General features: G+C 40.6%; 2 protein-coding genes across 3 annotated transcripts in view; one reads left to right on the top strand and one right to left on the bottom strand.

Annotated features, from left to right (window-relative positions):
- The window catches only part of PAPSS2 (3'-phosphoadenosine 5'-phosphosulfate synthase 2), a 73,907-nt gene extending 56,589 nt beyond the window's left edge, over window positions 1-17,318 (bottom strand). For both annotated transcript variants that reach the window (XM_014562756.2, XM_014562755.2), the window contains exon 1: window positions 17,176-17,318. In XM_014562756.2, the coding sequence (XP_014418242.1) occupies window positions 17,176-17,202 (27 nt within the window). In that variant the 5' untranslated portion in view covers window positions 17,203-17,318. The remainder of the gene's footprint in view (window positions 1-17,175) is intronic.
- Window positions 16,806-19,139, top strand: LOC116667143. Its single transcript, XM_032491387.1, has 2 exons — window positions 16,806-17,777; window positions 18,093-19,139. The coding sequence occupies exons 1-2, from the start codon at window positions 17,135-17,137 to the stop codon at window positions 18,134-18,136; spliced, it is 687 nt and encodes a 228-aa protein (XP_032347278.1). The 5' UTR covers window positions 16,806-17,134; the 3' UTR covers window positions 18,137-19,139.
- Window positions 19,140-23,679: the final 4,540 nt, after the last annotated feature.

Here is a 23,679-nt window from a genome sequence, read left to right on the forward strand (position 1 = left end):
TTTCAGACTATCTTTTCAAGGATGTTTGTTTTGTGTAATGAACAGCCCTGGACAAGAGAGATAACGTCTGCTCTAGAGCAAAGGGCCAGCCTCCCTGTTGCACATCATAAAAGATTAAGGTTGCCTACGCTCACGGTTCCTCTCCTATCATACAACTCACTGCTTGTGTGGATACCCATCTCGACGCACCCATGTCACCCTCACAGGGGATGGGGGCAAGAGAAACCAATACACATGCTGACGTTCATACTGCTTGCTAGGCAATGAATGATAAAGTCCTTTGCCTCTGATTCAGGAGTTTTGTTTTCTACCAGCATCCATGAAACTACGGCAGGCTAACTTATTAAATTTGCAAGTGGGATAAAATCACAGACCCTGCACAGTTCCTGACTATATATATTATCTAGACAGATAGAGTTTTCTGTTTTCAAAACGTTAAGTCTGCTCAACCACTCAGTTCTCTTTGCTGAAGGCAATTATACCACTAGTTTATTATGGATCCTTCCAGAGACACGCTATGCCTTTGTAACTATATGCATCTCTTCTTTTTCTTCCCAAATGTCACCAGGCTATAGACATTGTTTTGTACTGGGCCTTTTTCACTTAACAAAATGTTTGGAGATCTTTCCATATTGGTATATTCAGGGGATACCTCATTCTTTTTCAGTCCATACTATAGATATATTATGATAACAAAATAGTACAGAGTATGTACTTAAACAATCCTCCTATTGATTGATACTTAGGGCATTTCCAACCCTTTGTTATCAAAGGCTGCCAAGAATACCCTTGCACACGCATCATCTTACCCATTTGCAAGGTCTCTACAGAAAAAAGTTCTAGAATTTGAATGGCTAGCTCAAAGAATATACTCAGTTTTTTTTAAGTTGTTCCCAGAGGGTCTGATTCATCTCTCTCTCTTTTTTTAAGCTGATGTATAGTCAGTTTACAATGTTGTGTCAATCTCTGGTGTACAGCATGATGTTTCAGTCATTCACATATATACGTATATTCCTTTTCATTATAGGTTACTACAAGATATTGAATATAGTTCCCTGTGCTGTACAGTATAAACTTGTTTATCTATTTTATATCTGTCAGATAGTATCTGTAAATCTCAAACTCCCATTCAATTTTAATTTTTATAAATATTTCCAAACATCTCTATGGAGACTGTACCAATATATATCTCGACTAGCAATGTCTGACAATGTTTCTTCCCTCACACCCTTGTCAGCTTAAGTTTTTACCTGTGCCAATATGATGGGTGAAAAATCAAATCTCATACTTTTAATTTCTATTTCTTATAATGAATGAAGTCGGTATACTTTCATATGTTTAAGAGCTATTTGTAGTTCCTTTTCTGTGAACCTCATATTCTTTTTGCATTTTTTTCCTATTAGATTGCAAATTTTTTAAAATATTGATTTGTAGGAGTGCTGTATATTTCGGAAAGTAGACCTAAGTTTTCTACGAGTTATAAATTCTCCCCCAAATTGTTGTTTGTCTTTTGATTTGGTTTTAATTTTTCAAAAATTTTGGCATGTAACTTAAAAAAATGTTTCATATTCACTTGTATTTGTGTGTGTGTGGTATCTGAATTTGTGTTACACTTAGAAAGGTCTTCCCAACTGTAAGATCATAAAAGATCCATATTTTCTTCTTGTAGTTTTATGGGGTTTTTTTTTTATGCTTAAATCTTTGCTCTATCAAATCTTTTCTTTTCCAAATTAATTCTTAAAATATACATTAAAATGCTTATCTTTGTTCATACAGCTAAGCATAGCTAAAAAAAAGAGAGAGTTTTCTTAACTCTGTGATCACATTTTGTTAATGTCCATCCTTTGCCAGGTACAGACCTAGAATTGGCCTTAGATATGAAGTGGTTCAAAGTACAATGCACGTGTATGCATATAATAGAAATCTTATGTATTATATAGATAATGTTTTTATCCTATAGATAGTGGATAGCTCTCCAGTAGTAACTTGATAAAGGGATTCTACTCTACAAAATTTCAAAATTACATTGCCTACAAAAATGAAGATGATCTAGAAGAGACACACAGAGCTTCCTTGGGGAGGCAATTTGCTCTACAGTTCTGCAGGCTGATTCCATACAGGGCCAGCGAGAGGGCTTAGTGTCAAATTTGCTCTTCTTCCCTGTCCTGGCTACTAGATGCCAAGACATTCGTTCTGTTGTCATTTTCAACTTCAAGGTATCCTGACCTGCTGTAGGTTAAATTTATTTTCTGTTCTGATAGCTGTACAGGAGAACTATAGGAAAAGGAAAATTAAAAAAACAAAACAAAACAGATAGTTCTCAAAATAGTAACTAAATGCACCTTCAAAATGAGACAGAAAGGAGGGAAAAGCAAAAGAAAGCTGCTGTCCTAAAGAAACTAACTGTAACTCAGAAAATCTGCCATTAATTTAAGAGTTGACATTAGCTTGAGTCATCTAATCTTTTTAAATCTAAATATATTAAATCTGTTTTTCTTTCATTTACTGCATGAAGAATGAATAATCTCTAAGAAGATAAGTGCTACATAAGATAACATATTAATTTTTAAACCCAATGAGATAAATAAAGTTGATCAAAATCCATATTCAGATAAAACAAGGCAAGATGTTTATTAGCGTGGGTGGAAAAGGTACAATGGTTATAAACTGATTTGATTAATTCTAAGTAAATTCAGATGATAGGTATGAAATACATAAATGGACAGCATTTCTGCCCATGAGGTACTTATATATCTTTTCCCAGAAATGTCACAGTTACACTGACAACTCACAAGGGAAAGGCAGGCTCATTTTTGCAGAATTCTCCCAGTTTGAGTCTTTAATACTCAAATCCATCAAGGGTGACAAGGGAATCTTTTTAGATTTGTCTCCACTTGAACATGCCAGGTTCAACAGTAAGGTCTAGAGACTGACATTATCAAGAATCACAAGCTATTTACAAAACAGGCCACTCTCTTAATTGTGACTTGGAAATGGGGCAAATTTCCAGGGGTAAATTGTCACCCCAGTCAAGAACAACCAAGAAAGAATGGTCTCCTGGTCTTTCCAGAAAGCTATCTGCTCATTAGGTAATGTAAAATTGGACAAAGATGGCAAGCTTTTAAACATTCCAGCTGTAATATTTAACTTCAAATATTCCATGAGGATTGCAACAGTAACAGAAGTCTGCATTAGCTGGTAAAGGGCCTAATGTTTTTGGGAAAAAAAAAAAAAATTGAAGAGAGCAAATAGCATTCCAAAGTAGAGAAAACCCAACTGTTCCTAGCTAGCTGGAGGTCCTCAAGCATGTTGCAATGCTCCACATTTGTACTGTGGAAGAATTAGCCTAGGCTGTGGTTCTCAAGCCAGGCCAAATCGAGGAACCTCTTACCCAGCTTTTAAAGAACCCCACACAGCCCAATTCAATCAGATCCTCAGGGAGTGGTGTCCAAAAATCAGGCTTAAATTGTAAAGCTTAGTGGGACTGAGAAACACCAGACTAGATCATCTCTAAGGTCCCACCCAGATAGCAATAAATTACGGAAAGAATTCAGAATACCAGCATAATCATGGAACATGAGAACGCATAAAAGCCCTTCAAGCATATATCAAATACTAGCCAGGGATGTAAAGTACAGAAATATTAGCAGAGAATGCTATTCTCAAATGAACCTTGGCTTCATGAACAAAAAATATGCTTGACTGGGTGGAGGTAGAGCTCAGTGGTAAAGCACGTGCTTAGCATGCAAGGGGTCCTGGTCCAATCCCCAGTACCTCCATTAAAAAATAAATACATAAATAAACCTAATTACCACCCCTCCAAAAATATTAAAAATCAGAGTGTGAAGCGGTAGGCTTTTAATTTCTCACTGAAAAACATCAAGAGTTGAGATGGCAAAAGCCAAGAGAATTAATTTTATGAGGACGTGTACCTTCCTTGCTCTACGGACGAGAAAGATAATGGTAACTGATGACAGCCAGAGCCAATACTGTGACTAAGAGCATGACTAACCACTGTAGGTCGATTCCTAGACATGATTCATTTAAGTGAGGCCTCAAAAAATAAAACAAAATAAAACCCCTCTCTCATGTGACCTTCTATCTTGGCTTTTAGCCAACAGGGCCTGAGATCTTGAACTGCATATTAGACATGGGCCCTGTATGAGAATCTGTGAACCCTCTGGAACTGTGTGTGGGGGGTCTGGGTGGGTGCACCCATGCACAGGGCTTTTTTATCCGTTTTTGAGTCAAGAACTCCTTTGGTAGCCTATGGACCCCTCTTCAGAAAAATGTTTTTAAATGTGTAAGATAAAACTCAAAGGACTGCGAAGAAAAGAAATGAATTACAGTTATCAACATGGTTTTTAAAAATAACAGCACAGTAATAAATATGCTTGTTTATCAGCATATTAAATAACAAGATCTAGTTGTTTAGATAGATGGCTATAACAACTATCTTAATTTCGGAGTAATAAAGAACACAGATTTTTTGTGGCATCAGCAACACCATTACGTGACGGGAAAATATCTGTGACTTCCACTGCTGCTATCACAGGTCGGCTAATACTGCTGTGATTTGTTGTCTCTGTTCATCCTGGAAGGACGCAATAAATCTCTAGTACAGGTTATAAAAAAAAAATGTCCCCATCCAAGTCCACGACCCTCCTAAGTCCTCTGGACTCTAGATGAACCTCTGATCTACATCTTTATCCATCTTGAGGGGGTTGTTGATAAGCTTCCAGCAAGGGCTAGAACATTAGACCACAAAGCACTCAATGAGCCCTTCAAAGGCTGGTTTCCATAAGGCCCTGCAGGCACAGAGCCCTGGGAAGTCACAAAACATGAGGGAAACGGTGAAGGGCTCTCTGAGGTGGGACCATAGGGAGAGGTCTGTGAGTTTCTGGAGCTAAAATTCAAATGCATCTTATTTTTAATTTATCTTTTAATGTTCTGCATTATTCCTAAAAAATGGACAGTGACTTACAAGATCCTTAAAGCATAGCAAAAGCTCACTTCTGAGTGGGTGAGAAAATGAAAGGAGAAAATAGCATAGGGGCACACAGTGGAACGATACCAAACACGAAGCTGGTGTAAAAACTGAAAGAGCCGTAAGTTCACTTCTGAGCTTTCTGTCAGGCATCTTGAAGGGGCAGAATTACACACACACACACACACACACACACACACACACACACACACAACCCTCAGCAAAAAATACAACCTTTCTGGCACTAAGACTGAATAGAAGTTTCTCCCCTGGATCTTTATAAAGAGGATATCATGTGTTGCCATTAATGAACAACATATTCAACAGTATCATTAAAGGAGACCTAACAATGAGTTCTACAGAACTTTTTAAAAAAATAATGCTTTTTAAAAAAACAAAACAAGGGCAATACACCAAACACAATTCAATGGGGGCTCATGAAGTAAAGCTGGGTCCTCGGCTCTCTGAGGTCAGATGTGAGCGATGTGCTGACAGCCCCCTGACCTCAGTAAGTCAGAACTGAACACCGGCCCCCTGCTGTCAACAGCAGGATGTAGCACACTCTTCTTAAAGGGTCAGATAATATAAATACTTTCAGCTTTACAGGCCATAGTCTATTGTAAATAGACTGAAAGTAGTCATAATGTGTAAATATGCAGGCATCACTCACTGGGTTCCAATAAGCTTTATTTACAGACACTGAAATATGAGTATTTTCAGATTTTGGATATATTTGTCACATGTTGTAAAACAGAATTCTTCCTTTGATTTTTTTCCCCCCAACCATTTAAAAATCATTCTCAGTTTACAGGGTCTACCAAAAAGGAGTGGGGCTAGATTTGGCCACAGAACATAGTCTCCTAACTCCTGGTCTACAGGGTCAAGTTTCCCTCAGATACCTCCTAGACTCTAGAATCCTTCTCTTTCTTCAAGCCTCTGTCTATTTCACTTTTTTTTTTTTTTAAGCTAATAACTCTTCATATGCAACGATACACAGATCCAACCAAGATGATATCATGCAGACAGTCATGGCTCCAGAATTTTTATGTCCCATGGAAATAAGAAGGTAATCTAGGATGAGTTAGCAGCAAAGAAATGGTTTAGTTTCCAGCCTCCTCATTAACATAAACATACATAAACACCACCAAAAAAAAAGTAGAAAAATTTGAATGTACAACCTTCTCTATCTCAAGGATCATGCGTTAGTTTTTTAGAAGCATACCACAAATATGTGTAATTAGCCGAATCACTAAATTCATGTGTTCTAGTGTTTACAGCACTACATCTCTCAGTGAAAATGAGGCCATATCGTGTTTTGCAGCACACAATTAACTTGGTACAATCCCAAAGAGAAAGCCTTTATTCCAAATCTCAATTCAGAAGCCCTGAGCTTCTGTCTGTTTGGAGACAAAATGAAGCACTAGGCCACTGAACTTGGCAAACGTGGGTTGTCTCTATTATTACATGGTAGAAGGCCCTGGAGAATTTGCCCCATCTCTTTATTTTAGTATCTTTATCTATGATTCGTAACACTCATAGCTATACTCATCCTGGAGAGCTGCTAGGATAATTTATAAGAACTTATGAATAAGCCTGGATGAGCATGATGAAAGACAGGTATTATGCATACCCAGAAGAACCCCACTGTAATTCAGGGAGGTGGCAATCACCCCCATGGAAACACGACACACATCAAATCGGGTCTCCGAGAAATGTGTAACTGCATTCAGAAGATGTTCTAAACCACAGAATTACAGTGTTCAGCACAGGTCTTAGCTGCCCTGCCAAACACCAGCCCTGTAAGTGTCCCACTGCAGGCTTTTTGTTACCTCTGTGCATTTTCTTCATATTCTTTTGCAAATGGTTCTGGTAATGAGGCTGTGTATATGACACAGGCTCCATGAACCATGAAAGATTAAAATTCTGTGCTGAGCTGTGGAAATGCCCGTGAAACCTCTAGTACATCCAGAGAACAGGGCCGCAGCTTGTGGGGCTTTGGGAACTTGTAACTCATGAATGCTCGACTGTGCAGCACCCGCATAATGAACAAGGCAAGGTCTAGAGTTACATGTAAGTCGCTGCAATTATTTCTAAGGACACTTATTCTTGAGTGTATGCATTCACCCGCTAGAACACTGCCACTTTGTATTATTAAGGTGAAGTGTTGGGTTGGATTCTAAACACTACTGTTCCTAAAACTGGTCACAGAGCCTCATCCAAACTAACATTTATTGCCTTTTAACGGCATTTGCTAGAATCCACATTTCTACAGATTATACACAACATTGCAAAAAGACCCTGAGGAAAACCATTTGCAAAGTGACCACATCTTTTCAGTTCATTCACTCTATTCATCTGCATCCACAAAGACAAAATTTTAATGTATGTTTAAATAATCAAAAGAATCTACATTTTGACAGCTGTAGTATCTATTACATTTGTTACATTAATGGAAGGAAAAAAAGAATGAGTGAAAACGTGGCATTTGTACTTAGGAGGCAGTCAGTTCCAGCTCTGCCACCTATGATTGTACATGCTAAGGCCAGTTATTTAACCTCAATGAACCTGGCAGTTCTCAGCTATAAAATGGGGATAAGAACATCAACTACTTCTTTGGTTATTGTGAGGATGAGATGAGATACTGTAAGGAAAGTCCCTGAATAAATGCTTGTTCTCTTCCCCTATTTAGAGAACCTGGTTGAATCAGCAAGGTACCTTCCTCAACCTCAAGGGAGACTTAAAATGTAATCAAGGATAAATATCATAATGTGATGTTTCAAAGACTTATCACAGATATAGAAAACAAACTTATGGTTACCAGGAGGAAAGGGAGTGGGGAGGGATAAAATGGGAGTTTAGGATTTGCAGATACTAACTACTATATATAATATAGATAAACAACAAGGTCCTAAGCACAGGGAAATATATTTAATATCTTGTAATAGCTTATAATGAAAAGTTATATTATATATATATATATATATATATTATATATGTATAACTGAATCACTATGCTGTACACCAGAAATTAACACAACATTGTAAATTGTCTATACTTCAATTAAAAAAATGATAAAGGGTATATTAAACCAGAACCTCAATGCTGAGAAGATAACAGAAGAAACTCAGTGTTAATGATGACCCAGATATTTCCACTCACTGAAGTGGCTAATTAAGCAGAAACAACACACCCTTTGGACAGAATTTTGTATCCAAGGTGTCACATTCTGTGAAAGCACGGATTCTGAGATTTAATTTCTATACTGTCACTATGACTTTCCTCATTCAAATAATGTAATCTCTCTTTAGTAAAGGACTTCACTCAGCCCCTAAATCAAGCGCAGCCAGTGCGGCTCTCCCCCCGCGGTCTCTCACACAGTGCTCTCCTCCGAGTCAGAACCCAGGCCCTCCCAGCGGCCATCCCTGAGGCAATGGCCCACAATTGCTGAAAACTTTACGGACCTAGGACGACAGAAGGAGACAACTCTCCTTTTAAACATTTACATTAAACATTTAATAAACAATTTTTAAATGTTTCTTCCAAACATCGTGGAAAGTGCGTTTACGATCTCCTAATTTCTAGGCGGTCCTCCTTGGTCCCCAGTGAAATGGGAGCACTTTCTGGTTGCCAGCATCCCTAAGCTGGGACTTCCAGTTAAATCAAATTTTTATTTTGTGCAGAACACATGGGTGGCCTGGTTTCCTTTTATCATCGACAAATCACAGTTCCAACTTGGCTCAAGTATTAGCAGTTTGAATGGAAACAAATCATTCTGTTCACATTTGTTGAATACTGACCTAGTGGTAGAACTCTGCAATCAAAACTATTACCCCTACTTGTTGAGTCTGAGCACAAAGAAAATTTATTTTCCAGTCATTCACTTTATGTCATCATAAGGAAAGAAATGTGTGTGGTGGACAGGGGAACGTGACTTTGCTACCGTAGGCCATTTACTCTTTTTAAAAAAATGCTGGGGAATGTCTCTAAATAGAATTCATTATTGTTATCTTGAGATATTAGCAGTTGGTAGCTGCTAAAATATTTTACAAATGAAGCAGTAATATATTACTAGTTGACTAATCCAGCTGTGTTTGCTACTTGGCGTTGTCTCGTTCCTTCTATGAAATGAACAACTTATTAACTACAGAGGAGTTAATGAGATTTTAGCTTCTCCTGTGGGTAACTCTCTAAAGACTTTTTTCAGTTAAATGAGTTCCCTCCTATTTGTTCACAAGCTTGCTTCAGGAGATGGCAGGGACTAAATGACTTAATGCACTGGCAACCTCTGGAACAGTGCCTGCCACATCATGTGCTCCACGCAGATGAGAAACAAGTCACAATAGAGTAAGAATTTTCTAACAAAACATGCTCTAAAAATCGAAACTCCTGATAAATATGCAAATCCTACAGTCGGAATTTTAATGTCTAGGTTTTACTCAAGGTCTTCTTAGTCCTATGGCTAATTTAAACACATAGACGAATGCAAACGTTTTTCTTTCATTTTCAAGTAACCACTCAAAATGTTATATTAGTGATCCAATGGCCCAAGAGTTGTAATTACTCACATAATTTAGGAAAAGACTCTCTATTGGGACTCAGCAATTTAGGCAGATTTAGTTAGCAGGACCACACAATTACTGTAGTCGACTTCACGGTCCTTCATGAGCTTAGGAAACAATGGAAATGAATGGATTTCGAGGTAAAACTGGAAATTCTGAGAACTACAACAAGAATTGAGGCTTTTATGTGTAACTAAACCTAACCCAACTTCTGCTTAATATAGTTTTTTCTATACTGCACACTATTCAATCATTGTTATCTTTTCTTTCTTTTTTTGATTAAATGATTAAACTGTTTGAAAAGGCTTAAAGAAGAGTGAGTAAGGTTGAGGAGGGTGGGGGGTTGAATTTTCTAAAGAGAAACAGTCTGTCCCATTGAAAATATTTCAACATGGTGAAGTTACCTTTTCAAACACTGCTTTTTGGTCCATATTTTCTATCTCCAGAATATCAAACAAGATGCTAAAGCTAAACCCAAGTATAACTGTGACTTACTGATAATCAACTTGGGAGTATATTCTTTTTAATTTATGGAAAATATTTCCCAGCAAGTAAAAGGAAGAAAACAAAGCTATAGAAAATGGGTTGGGCCACTTCAAAGGGACATAATAAAGAGAAAAGTTCTAGACCTGTAGTTAGGCGATCAGAGTTTCAACTTAGTGGTGGTATCACCAACCAGCTAGCCAGGAAGACAACCATGGACCTTAACAAAGCTCTTGAACACTGTGTATCAACTTGAACGGCTGGAAGATGAGCTCTTAATTTTCCTTCCAGAAGTAAAATGCTAGGGCTATTTTAAAAATACATTTTAAAAGTAGGAATGCCCTGAGTAAAAAGTAAATAATTTAAAATGTTCATTTAGGAGGGAAAAAAAGGATCTAAAGATGTATGAAAAATCAGTTGGGAATTTTATTGCTTTTGGCCCAAGGCCACTGTAATACTGACTGGGCATAATGTTGAAAGAATATGAAGATTGTGGGTGGGGTGCTGCAATTAGAAAAAGCAAATGTCTATGTTTAGAATAGTCTTAAAGACAGTGTTTGAATGGACTAAAAAACTATAATTAAAGAATATAAGGCTTTGGTAGCTTCAGTAAATTATGGCAAGTACAGGCCCTGGTTGGGTCATTCAATAAATATTTGTTGAACGAAGCAAACGAATATGTAAGTGAGGATTTGACAGGAACTAAAAAGGGAAAGCTTTTAAGAGCCCTTAAAGGAAAACAAAACTATACATAATGGGGTCACCAGCAGAGGACCAAAAAGGTAGTCCAGCTTTTTAACACTAAGAAACATGTAAAAATAAAAATCATCATCACCAACATCTTGAGTTGTAGCTTTTGCTAGAAATTGGGTATTATTCAAAAATAAAGAATGACTGGGGAAGTACAGATGAATGAGTTAATGGGGATACATTCTCAGACTTTACTATAGATGGTTTACGCCTCCAGGTGAAGTCTGCAAATGATTTTTCAAGCCCACACCTGACACATATTAAAAAGTGAAAAAAAAAAAAAAAAGGAATTGTAATGTTAGACCAAATAGAGATGCTTGGTGGATAAAAATCCACATTTTTCATAGCAAAACATATAAAGATGTTAACCAGCTATTTAAAGCAAATATCAACCTAGTATAGAAACAATCACCTTTAATGATGTAGCGTTTGATGTTTTCATGTAACTGTTTTCGGAAAGTTTTATAACAGATCACTTTTTTTTTGCACAAAAGTTAATATTTGGTGTGAGACAGATTGAGCTTGTCATGTTTATGTCGCATTCATGTTTTCACAATACCAGTATTACAGTAAAATCAACTTCAGGAGTAAATTTGAAATGCAGAAAGATTTTAAAGGAAGTCACACCAGCTAACTGATGAAAGTCACTTTACACAACATGTGTTGTCAGAGGCAAGTTGTATTTCAAGTATTAATACAGCGGTTCTTTCTCAGAGGGAAAAAAATATATCTTGTCTACCAGTTTATTCTAAATTGAAAAAAAATTTGGTGATCAAAAAGGTAGGCAAGAGGAACAAGAGGACCACGCCTGTAACAAATCCAATGTTAATGTTAATTAACCTTCCTGAAAAGCTTTATTTAATATTTATTAGAAGCAAAGGGAGCTTAGATGCCAGTGTGCAGTCCAAGAAAGGGAGTGGTTTTTCTGCGCCTGGTGCCAGACTTGGTGTGAGGGAGCCAAATAGCTTTGAGGATTCTGAAAGCAGGGAGCACTGGGTGTGTTTGTTTCTGATCCTCAACAGAACCCAGGGCAGGAGGCACAAATAGACCCCAGCAGTCTCTAGAGCTCCTCAAAGTCCCAGCATGGTCACCCCAGAGCAGAAGCCCTGTTTCCACCATCCTGGGAGTAGTGGGGAAGTGTCAAGGATCTTAGACAACCTCACCGAGTTTCCCCCAGAGCTGTGCTGGAGCAGCATGGTGACCTTGGGGTACTCACTAGAGCACGGAAGAAGCAAGGAGAGGTATTGAAACTGAAGGGGCTTTCAGCCAGGAATGCACTTGAACTGGACCAACACTAAGGATGAGACAGGACAGGGCACATCTCTAAGGATGCCCGTATAGGCAGAGGCCACCAGGTGAGCATTGCTCTCCCAACCCCCAGCCCAGATCTTAGCACTCTGTAGGGAAAAAAAGATGAAATATTTCTGACTAGCGATCTGACTTAAGTTTACTTGTTCTTAAAGTACTCCCTTTCTAAGAATGTTACAGGTATAGTAAGGTAAAAGAATGATATGAAATGTTAATGATACACAGGAGTCAAGGAAAGGCAGAGATTTTTTTGTTTGTAGCAATGATGGTCTAGATTATACAGTCCTGATCCTTCCATAAAAACAAATTTTAAAATGCAGGTTGTAACATAATCTAATTAGAAGCATCAAATAGCTGACAAGTTCCTAAGGAACTACCAGGCCACAATCTGTGGGAAAGTAGGAACGAAACAGGTAAGCAAGCAGGGAGGTACTTTTTTTCCTGATATGGGCAGATCTGCACTGATTCTGACAGCCTCATGGGAGAGGTGAAACAGAAATCAAAGCCCAGAACATACCTAAGTGGGGAAAATAAAAAGGCCTTCACCACAGCTAAGGTCACTGAAAGTCCCCCCAGAAATAAGAGTGAACCAGAATTAATCCACCTCCCATCCTGAGAGACTGCCAGGATAGTTGCCTCGACACTGAAAATGTACACTAGGCGGGGAGGGAGGTGGTCCCTGAGAACTTGTATTCACAAGCCAGTCCTTGTGTGCAAAACTGCAACTCAAATTCACATCACCTGGGTGGTCTAAAAACCTTTCAGAGGTAAATTTAGGTTAAAGTGGTCCCAGACTAGAAGTGCCGCCAGGCACCTGGCAGAAACAAAAGCAAATCCTCGGCAAAAAAGGCCATTCATCCTAAGCCTCAAAGAATCCCTGCAGGTAATTTTTCAGTGGGAATGATGAATACCCAGGCAAAAAGAAGCAAGAATACAACAAGAACAGACAGACAGGAGTGGGGGAAATCTAAGAAAAATAGAGATCCTAAAAACAAATTCATCCTTTAATGAATTTTGTGGCCATTTATGCAAGGAATATTTATCGAGAACCTACTCTGTGCCAGGCTCTATGCGAGGTTGTTGGACATATGTGCCGTTTCAGCTGTCATGTGAACAAATCACCCAGGGAATGAAAGGTTCATTCAAATGCCATTACATTTCTGATTATTTACTTTTAGTTTCTGTGTTTTCCTAAGACTTCCAAACACCAAGACTCATGAGTGCCCATTACTATTTAGTGATAGATTTGGAAGTAAACAGTAATCTCCCAGGACTGAGACTGATATCATTGATTCCTTTCCCAGACTCATTCCCTAAAGGTTCCATGTTTTAGTTAAGTCTATTTATCCCCTAAGCAAAGCATAGAGTCCTGTGCATTAACAGAAAAGTGCTGAAAGACTAAGATAATTATCTCAGAGATATGAAACTCAGAGTTAACTACATTTATCTTTAACAGTAAAAGTCCAAAGAGATGATCACGGGATAATAGCATGAATCGGGTAACATTAATTTTAAGGTAGATCTGGAAACAGTTGGAGGCACAGGCAGGGTGGAGCGTAGTCCAATATTTACTTAATATAGATTGTCTCTCTTGACCAAGGTGGTTGGTTAAAATCTTGCTAACTATTTGTGTTATCCTGGTACGTCTGTACTAATTATCGACCTTTGTCTTCTCTTCAGCTTTTCACAATTAGGATTCAAATCGTCACCTCTACCGCCTGTATTTGTTTGCTCTTATTAAATATTCTGGTGGTTGTGATTTACTGAGCCTTGGGAATGGTCTGCCCCATGCTTTCTTCTCTTTGCCGACCAAACCACAACAGCATGGTATAATAAAATTATTAGCAATAGCAACTGCATATGGGGTCCCTACTCTGGGCTTAGAACTCAGCAAGATGGTTTTTAAGAGTTATTTTCTCCTCACAACAACTGTAAGGAGTAAGTCATTATTACCCCCATTTCACAGATGAGGAAATGTATGAGCCAGAGAGGTTATATCCTGAAACAGAGATACAGAGGGAGCAAAAGCATGAGCTTCAAAGTTGGACAAAACTGAGTTCAAATCTTGGCCAGCTCCTGGCGTTTCTCCTCCCTAGAGATGCTGCTCAGTTTTCTGGAGTTGAGGCTGCTGTGGAGATGAAATGACACGCAGCCTAGCTAAGGGCCTGGCCTCTGGGGAGTGCCTGCTTCTCCTTCCTTCCAGCGGTTACTCATCTGGAAACTCATGTCTTGCAGCATCTTCAAATAGTTTTAAAAGTAACTACTTCCAGGAAAATAATGTAGTACTGTACGCAATTTTTAAAATAATAAAAAGGTAGGTAATCTCTTACATGGATGAAGACCTTTAACTTTCCCATGCCTTCACTCCCTCCCAACCATTGGTTTGTTCGATCCTTTGGCAAATAGTTCAGTATCTCAGTTGACTTGTTTAGATTGGTTGTCTCCAGGACGTATTTGTCCGTGGGCTTGAAAAATGCTAATCCAGGAAATGACACAAGAAAAGACCAGGCCTTTGCCTTTCTTTCCAGTCCTCTGGCTGAAGTCAGCCTCCTTCCTTCTCCTGGGATCTATGTGTGTGTCAATAGAGGGGATGGGAGGTGGCCAGGGTTGGAGGTAAAGCAAGGCGGTGGGGTGGGGGGGGGGGAGGGCTCTGACACATAGCTGTCTTTGGTTTCCATGGTAAGGATGCCTAACACAGGAGGAGTGTGCTACCTTCCCTTATAAAAGAATTTTTCTTTTTTTTTTTTTCTTTCCCCCAGACTTGTGAGAAAATCATCCTACATTCTCACATATAACCCAAACTACTTACTCTTCTTAGAGTGGTCTGAACTGAAAGGCTATATTCATTCAGTGAGTGTGGCAAAAAAAAAAAAAATCCTAAGAAAGATGTATTTACCCCAGTATACCACCTGGCACACAGTAGGGGCTCAACAAATATTTGGAGTTACTGCGGAGACTGCGGCATAAATTGATGATCCTCTACCGACAACAGAGAAAATTGTAAGGATTTCTGCAAGTCCCTGAAAAGATCAGCCCAGCCTCCCTCCCAGGACAGCTTCCTACATCAGCCAGACTCACTTCTCAAATAATTGATTAGTTCAGAGGTCACACATGTGGACAGATTTTGTTTTGGCCTGTAAGGTTTCAAAACACGTTTTGAGTTAACATTTAAAGCTTAAGAGACTTCATACGCATTTACAACTGGCTTGCTTTACCCAACTGTATCTATCTGGCCCTTTGGGGAACTTGTGCTGGTGCCCTGCGTTATGATTGTGTTGGCTAAATAAACCCACAATAATTTCACAAGTCCTGATAGCCAGTTCAGGTGTTAATTTAACCCCACGCAGAGCATGCACACACCCCAAACAAAAAAAATAAAAGGTTCTAAATGTGTAAACACAAAAACGAAACCTCTGGCCCTCAGATTTCTCCAGCCCCCTGTGCAGTTGCCACGATCAGTTTGTAAAGCCCCTGTTCTCAGACCCTTCACTTCACAGGCTCATGTTGGATGGAGTTATGACGGGGAAGGACCACCTGCCCCTTCATTCCTAATGCCTGACAAAGCAACCCCGACAGAACTGGGAAGGAGTTCTTGATGAGAGCAGGGAGGTAAGAATGAAAACCCCGCTGACACAAAAAGCTACTAAGTATCACAGCAGCTTGTCATTTAGAAGACATCATTTAGAATTTTACAGAAAGTAATCAAATTAAATAGGAGTAAAACACAAGTGATTTTCATTTAACAGTGTTTTGAAGTATAATACTGAGTCTCCCTACTTTAAAATCAGTCCCATAAAAAGCAAATGGACCTGGACCACTCTCCCCCCTCAAACTGATGCTGCCTTCCTCCTGGACCTTCCTGAAGGTCCAATGTGGCCCCTTGAAATCACAAGCCCCTATCCCATTTCCCTTGCTGCTCAAGGCCCCACTTCTAGCCCCTGGGATGGCCCCTCCCCTCTCCTTCCCGAATTCGTGTTTTTCTTTTTCATCTCTCCCGCAGCCTTCCACGAATACATCTCAAAGATATTTCAGTAATAAATAATATATAATAATAGTAATAAACAGTTATTGACCACCTACTATGTGCCAAGCACAAGTCTGAGAGAGGCCGACCCATTCAGTAACCACCATAATCATCGGAGGCTTGCAGTGTGGTAAAGATGAGAGCTCAGCAGTCAGACTGCTGGTTGGGATCTAAGCAAGGCTGGCCGACCACCCCTGGTGTGGCCAAAGGCTGTCTGCAAGGCTCCTTGCAACTCTAAGGCTCTATGATCACTGCTGTCATTTTTAAGGATGCAAAACCTACAGCGGCCCCTGTCGCTAAGCGGAAAAGGAAACCTTCTATTTCCCATACAGGGGATGGCTGGGATTAATTCTGGATAAAATTGAGTCTTATCAAAACAGCGCCTTCATCTCACTCCACCAAGCCGAGGAGCTCCCCCCATGACTGAACTTGAGGTGCCACCCGATGCCAACAGGAACTGAATCAAGCTAGAATCCTGCCAGTGTAGAAATACAATTTCCTCCCGTACGTCTAGATAGTTGCAGTTTCCTCTATGAAAGTCTGTCATTAAAGTCCACTCCAAGGAGGTTCTACGGGCAAAACTCAATGACTGTCACTGACATGTGCGCAGCGACAGGACCTGGCAGGACCGGAGTCCGCTCAGCCCACCGGACCCGTGCGGAGATCATATTGAAGGAAAGGAGGGTCTGGAAAAGCTCTTGGGGAAGAAAGGAAATATCCTGTCTCTGGTCCTTTCTTTTGATTAGGATTCACTTTGCCTGCTCTGGAGGTCTGTCCCGGCGTGACGCCCCCAAAGGGTGTAGGTTCCCAGAAGCGCAGGGCAGAGAAGGACTGCCCCGAGAATCCCAGCCGTGCCTCGCCCTCCCGCTTTCCTCCTACACGCCCTCCTCTTCCTCCTCCCACTCTTCTTCCTCCTCCTCATTCTCCTCCCGGCGCCCGAGCCTCTGCGCCCGGGCTTCTCGCCGCCTCCCGGGGAGGATGGGATCCGAGTGTCCCGGGGTAGGGGCGTCGACGCCGCGCGCATGGAGGGGAGGAGGAGGAAGGCAGGCGACTCGAAGCCTACCGTCTTCTGTTTCTTGACTTCGGCCATGCTGGGGGGCTGCTACGGTGCCCGGCGCCCTGGAACTTGGAGCCCGACTCCCGCGAGCGGAGACGCTAGGACGCACGAGAGGCGGCGGCGGCGGCGGCGGCGGCGGCAGCGACTGCTGCCGGACTGCGGGAAAGGAGGTATAAAAAGGCTCCACAGACACGTCGCACTTCCCTTGACCAGCCCCCTCCTCCTACTCCTCCCCCCGCCGCCCTCCTCTCCGCCCCGTCGGCTCAGCCAGCAGCGCCCAACCCAGGGGACCCGGCCGCCGCCTGGGCGGGGTCCCCGGCCCGGCCCCCAACTCTCGGGAGCGGCTCTGCCAGCCCGGGTCGGAGGCAGGACCTTGCAGCCCAAGGAGTGGACGGACACGCCCCGCGCGTCGACGGAGGTCAAGTTCACCCTCTCCTTTCGCACACCCGGCGGCTGCGGGAGAGTCCCTCACCTCCCACCGGCCCCTGCACTTCTCCAAGGAAGGCTTCCTACTTCTGGGACCTCCTTGAAACCGCCTGGAGTGCCAGCATGGTCCCCAGTGGCCACAGACACCCAGCTCGTCTTCAGTTACAGTAACAACTGCGAAGGTTAACTTTTTTTGGTCCTCACTCTGCGCTCTGCCTTAAGCCTGGTGCACCCCCTGCTCAGGCATTGAGTCCTGCTTTCTCTCTTGAAACAGTCGAGGCTTTCGGACATTCTCAATGTTATATTATGAGTGAGGGGATTCAAACCCAGGCTGTCACCCTCCACAGTCCAGACTTCCTACACCAGCGTCATCATCTACGATGATTATGGAATCACGAGGCGCATCACTTGCCCGCACTTTATGTGCCAGACTTGGGACTGAGGAGTTTACATGCATTCACCCCCTTTGCAGCTCATGATATTTTCCTGTGTTACAGATGGACCCACTGACTGCACTGCTCCTCCTCACAAAGTCAAGTAAACAAGGCCAGCCCCAGAAGATGGCCAATGGTAGCCCAGAGACTTGTTTCAGTCCATCCCCCAGAGCATTCCTATAGTACTTCTGGGTGCTCAGCAACTAGGATGGGCCCTGAATTGAAAAAGTAAGAGGAGGCCCAAGGTAACAAGGTTTATGGCCTGTACTTTAGGGCTCCACAGGGCAACTCTCTAAGCCCCAGTGTCTGGGACAAGCAAAAGTAAGGAGAGAAGCTACTGTTAGGGACAAGCACCTTGAGGGCAGTCACAAGGCCTCACACCCCTTTGTACCTTAACTCTTTGCACAATGTCACAAACAGATCAATAGGACAGTTCCGGCCAGAGAACCATGAAGACGCCCAAGGGCCACACTGTTCATTCCAACTTTGGTCTTCCTTCTGTGAAAGGGCTGAAAGAAGTGATGTCCTAAGGAGGTGAGAGATGGAGGTTTTTTTCACACCTAATTGTATTTCTGGCAGACGGCCAGCTTTCCAGACAGACACTGAATATCTGAGTATTCATTCATTGACTGCCTTTCTCCAGGGGAAGGTGGGAAACAAATGGAGTCAAAAACTTAAAAGGCAGCCTACATATTTGTCCAGTCTTGAAATGTCAGTATATTTATTTTCTGACTCATTTTGAGTAAGCTACCACACTGCCTTCAACTATGAGCAGTTGAGAGCAAATGCTGGGCTTGAGTTTCTGTTCTGCACACAAACTAGCACATTTTGAATTTATTGGATTTAAACAGTAACATCCTGTTCTTATTTTATTGGAAAAAAATCCTTTGGTATCAGTTCCAACCATATTTTGAACCCTGCCAGATCCTGCCTTAAGAGAAAAGGTAAATTAAGTGTGGATGGAGAAATAGCAATTTGCATGATTGGGGTGTGTGTGTGTGTGTGTGTGTTTCCTTGCCTCTTAAAAAGCTGTGTTCTTAAAACAGAAGGAAGTTAAGGGCAAATCTGTAAGGGCAACTTCCTGGAAAATAAATATATATGATTTTTAAACCTGGGGGAAGTTTTGAGATCATTTGTCCACTTTCCCTGTCCCTGTATTTTCAGATGAGCAATATAAAACTAGCACTGAGAGAATAGAGATAACCTGACCCTAGTCACTGTCAGGGGCTGGGCTGAGACTCAAACCCAGGTCAGTTGACTCCCCAAATGCAGTAAATCACTCAGCTTCTACGTCAGCTGTTTCAAAACCTCCATGATAACTGTAAACTAGACTGTTGATCTTGTTTCTGATTTAATCAATCCTCAAATAGTACTTTGGAACAGATACTCTTTAATTACGTCCGAAGACTGGTGAAGTAGGAGGCCTCAGCTCCCTTGGACCCAAGATGCCTGGTTTAAGATCCTTCACCTTCACGGATCATCAGTTTAGTGGTCATTCAGCATAGCAATGCACTGAAAGGTAAAATAATCATTTCTTTTTCATTTTCCCAGGGTCTTTCTTTTAAAGGCAATGTCTTGATTCTTTTTCATCTCACTACCCTCTTGCTCCTGGGAGAGGACATTCCTTCTGAAAAGATATAAGTAATTTGCAGCCTAATTTCTGAAGCCTATGATTCCAGTACATCAGAACTGGGAGGAGATTCATTCAGGGGAAGGAAGGAAGGGCTGACATCTTTCCAGTCATCTAGACACACTCTCCATGACTTTCTCAGTAATGTTTCCTCCAAGACTCCACTGTAGGGCATTGTGGCCTGTATTGTACCAATTTACAATCCTTGATACTACTCGCAACATTTGCATGAGGGTTTTAGAATTTTCTTACTATTTTCTTTTGTTTTCTTCCTTCCAGAAATTGACTAGGGTTTAATAACTAACTTAATGGGATGGTGATTGGTCCTTTTATTATTTAGAAAAAATGGAACGGGTGAGATGTTCATTCCACAAGTTCTCCAACACATTTTAGGGAGGCTTATCACATTTTAGGGGATCTAGTTTGGGGGCATCGCCCTTGGACGGCGATTCCAAAGGAATGCAGCTACATTGCCCCCTGGTGGCTGTAATGCATAAAAAGACACCTAATTGTTGAAATGCCCTGAACAAAAAGCAGTGCAGCAGTTAGTTCCCTTGGGTCAAGAAAGCCCTGGAGAGAAAGTCCTCGAGGATTCAAATATTCTTCCCATCCCCAGGCACAGGTCTACCAAGATGAGCAAGACTTCGGTCCCTGTCTTCAAGAAATTCACAATCTAGTGAAGGAGACAGTCTCTGCCCCCATCCCCATCTCAATCATTTCAATACAGTCTATTACTGAGACAGGTGAAAAATGATACATGAGTACCATAGACATTTTATTTGACTTAAAATGCATGCACTTCACTAATCTTTGTTGTAGGGCTAAAGGTTTCTATTTTGGTATGAGTATGCTGACAGGAGTTCCAAAAACCACTCTCATAAGGCTTCTTCAACAATTTCCAGTTTGGGATTTTATAGAAGTGGAGTTAAAAATCAGGGCATTTAAACAATCTGAGGGAAAATCCTTCAAGATTTCTACATACTCCTTACCTATCTTTATCTGATCTCTTGCCTACATCTAATTCAGCAGTACACATTTTTTAGCAGCTTATCTTTCCAACACATCCATCTGTTCTCATAGAAAATACAGCTCTTTTTTTTTCTCACTCATATGCTATTCACTTAAGTCACATCTAACTGAATTACTTAATTACACTAACAGGTACACCTGGCATAAATAGGTGTGTGAGCAAACACAATGGATCTCAGTAAGCATCCAGCTTAGGGAATGGAAAAGCAGCAACATGTGGGCATTCCAGTGTGTCCTGCTGTCAAGAGAACATTCAGTTTGCTGTGGGCATTGGTCATTATCTTTTCCAGAAAAAATGGAGAGCATGGATTAAACTGGCCAGTCAGTAAAAAGGAAGGATATTGTGGGAGCACAGAGGAGGGACATCCAGTTCAACTTTGAAAGAAGGGAGAATGGAAGGAAATGTCAGATTTTCTTGGGGAAAATAATACATAAACTGAGATTTGAGATAAGGGTAGGATTTTGCCAGCCCTCCCCTCCCCAAAGTGGGCATGTGTGCAAATTTGAAAGATTTAAAGGCAGAGAGCTGCGCGAAATAACATGGCATGTTTAGAAAATTATAAGTGTTTGAATCGCTGATTAGGAGATACAGAAGAGTGGGGGAAGGCTGACGACTGTAATAGAGGACGTGCCATGTACAATCGGGTCGCACCATGATTTTGCATGGTCTCTTCTTTATGTTCATCAGAGTGCATTAGCCATGTGGCTGGCCTTGCGTTTGTTCAGTAGGCACAGGGACACTTCCCGTGTCTTAAGGATGAGAAGTCACTGTGCTGAGGTGTCCATGGTCTGGTGCGGGAGATGGATATGTACACAAATACTTCCAAGAGAATGTGATAAGTGCCACAATAAAGGGAGATCCGAAGTAATAGGGAATGCGCGCGCGCACACACACACACACACACACACACACACACACACACACACACACACACACACACACACACACACACACACACACACACAGAAGGTTGAACTATGAAGAGATTCCAATGAGTGGTGATACTTTAAGTTGTGTTTCAAGGATAAAAGAAAGCTAGAAAGGAGGGTGATCTGTCACCTAACTGATGGTCCAGGCTGCCTGGCCTGATGTTCCAAGATGCATGAAGTAGTCACTTCCTACTTCACCATTCCCTGTTCCTCCTTCTCCAAGTGCCCCAGCCTGTCACTAAAGACAGGAAGAGCCGAGGAAAGCTGCTAACAGCCAGATTGCACAGCAACACCGGCCCAGTACGTAAGGGCCCATAGAATCTGGGCAGCCAGAGGAAAAGCCCACACTTCCAGGCTAAAGTAATGCTCTTCAGCCATTTCTTGGGTAGAATCCATACAAAGTTTTTTGTCCACTCTTTGTATTAGCTTAAAAAGAAGTACATTTATTAGTATACACACATATTATGCAAGATAGAATCAATTAGGGTATTTAGGGAAATTCACTCCAAAATTCAACAAACCTCAATGAAAACAAGTTACCTTCGTTTAATGTCAGGCAAATCAATTACTGAGTCAATTAACTGGCTGAATTTTCAGCCTTCAACAGATTTCTTTTAAAAGATATTTAGCAAGGTGGAAGATAACTTGATCCACGTCAGTTAGAGGCTTTCAATTATTAGAAAAAATATCCCACTAAAATTATTTAACTATTGACTATTTAATTAACAAATATTTGACTTAAACTTTAAATTATTAGAAAAATATCCAACTATACTTAGCTAGATTTTAAGACAATATTTTAAAGTAAGGAACAAAGAGGAGAGAAGGAAGAAAGGAAAGAAAGAAGGAAAAAAAGAAGTGGTAATTGTGATATTTGGCCTAAAATTGACAAAATATCACAAAAACATGATATATTCAGAGAAATTAGTGTTATAATTTGAGAAATTTGTCTTTAATTGTGGAAGGACAGAAATATTTCATTTAGAAATAACTTATATGAGGTTATATAGTACGTGCTCTCTTTTCCAACATAATTGAGAAATGTAGTGATATAATAAGTTAATATTATATTTATTAGGGAATAAGATACTATAAGTGGGAGGTTAATTTGCAAAGAATTGCATATATACAATATAGTGAGTTGAATATATGTTGAGCATAATTTATTAGTGGGTTCTAAGCCTTCCGGAAGAGTTTATAAATTTGGGGAGTCACATTATGAAAAGATAAGCAGTGAAAAAGAAAAATCAGTATAGTCTCTCTCTGTCTATGTCTTTTAGATAAAAGCATAAAAATCCTTAACAGTCCCCAATTTATGAGCCTCAGGCCTCCTGAAAGTATTGTAAGAGAGTTTTTATTGATACTAAACATTTTCTGAAAAAGTAATAGTCCTACACATATATTTCTCTTTTTCAAATGTATTTAGGTGCTGCAGTAAAGAATAAAGTGCATATTCATTTAAAATGTTATTGAATTCATTTCCTGATCTTCACATAATATTTTCACATGTCAAATACTAAAAACTACAACTACAATCATAGGGGTAATCTTAATCTCCTAAAGGTAAGTGGGGCAATAGTCCCATTATAATAAATTCATAAGTATTGGACAAAATTGTTATATGCACTGCTAAGACAAACTTATGCTTGAACTTTGAAATACCTCTATTCTTAAAACACTGTCTTTTCTCCATTAAACCCCCACCCATCCCACACCATACATTTGATTTTTTCTTCACTTCTAGTTTGGAAAGAAAATTCTGCTCTGAACAGGGCAAAGTTCTTTCAAAGTCCCACAGTTTCTCAAATTTCACTGTATATTATAACCAGCTGAGGAAACCACACACCTGACTAATTAAATCAAAATTTGGGGGTGGGGCCTAGGCAACAGTAGTTTTCAAAGTTTGTCTTTAAGAGAATCCTTGGTCTCAAAAGTGCCAGTGCAAGATTACTTGTGTGAAATTACAGACTGCTGCCCCTGCCCCTCATCCAGATTTTCTCATGCGGGTGACCTAGGGTCGGTTGCATTTCCAACCAATTTCTAGGTGAGGCTGATGCTACT

This window comes from Camelus ferus, chromosome 11 (assembly GCF_009834535.1).
Source record: "Camelus ferus isolate YT-003-E chromosome 11, BCGSAC_Cfer_1.0, whole genome shotgun sequence".
NCBI classification, from domain to species: Eukaryota; Metazoa; Chordata; class Mammalia; order Artiodactyla; family Camelidae; genus Camelus; species Camelus ferus.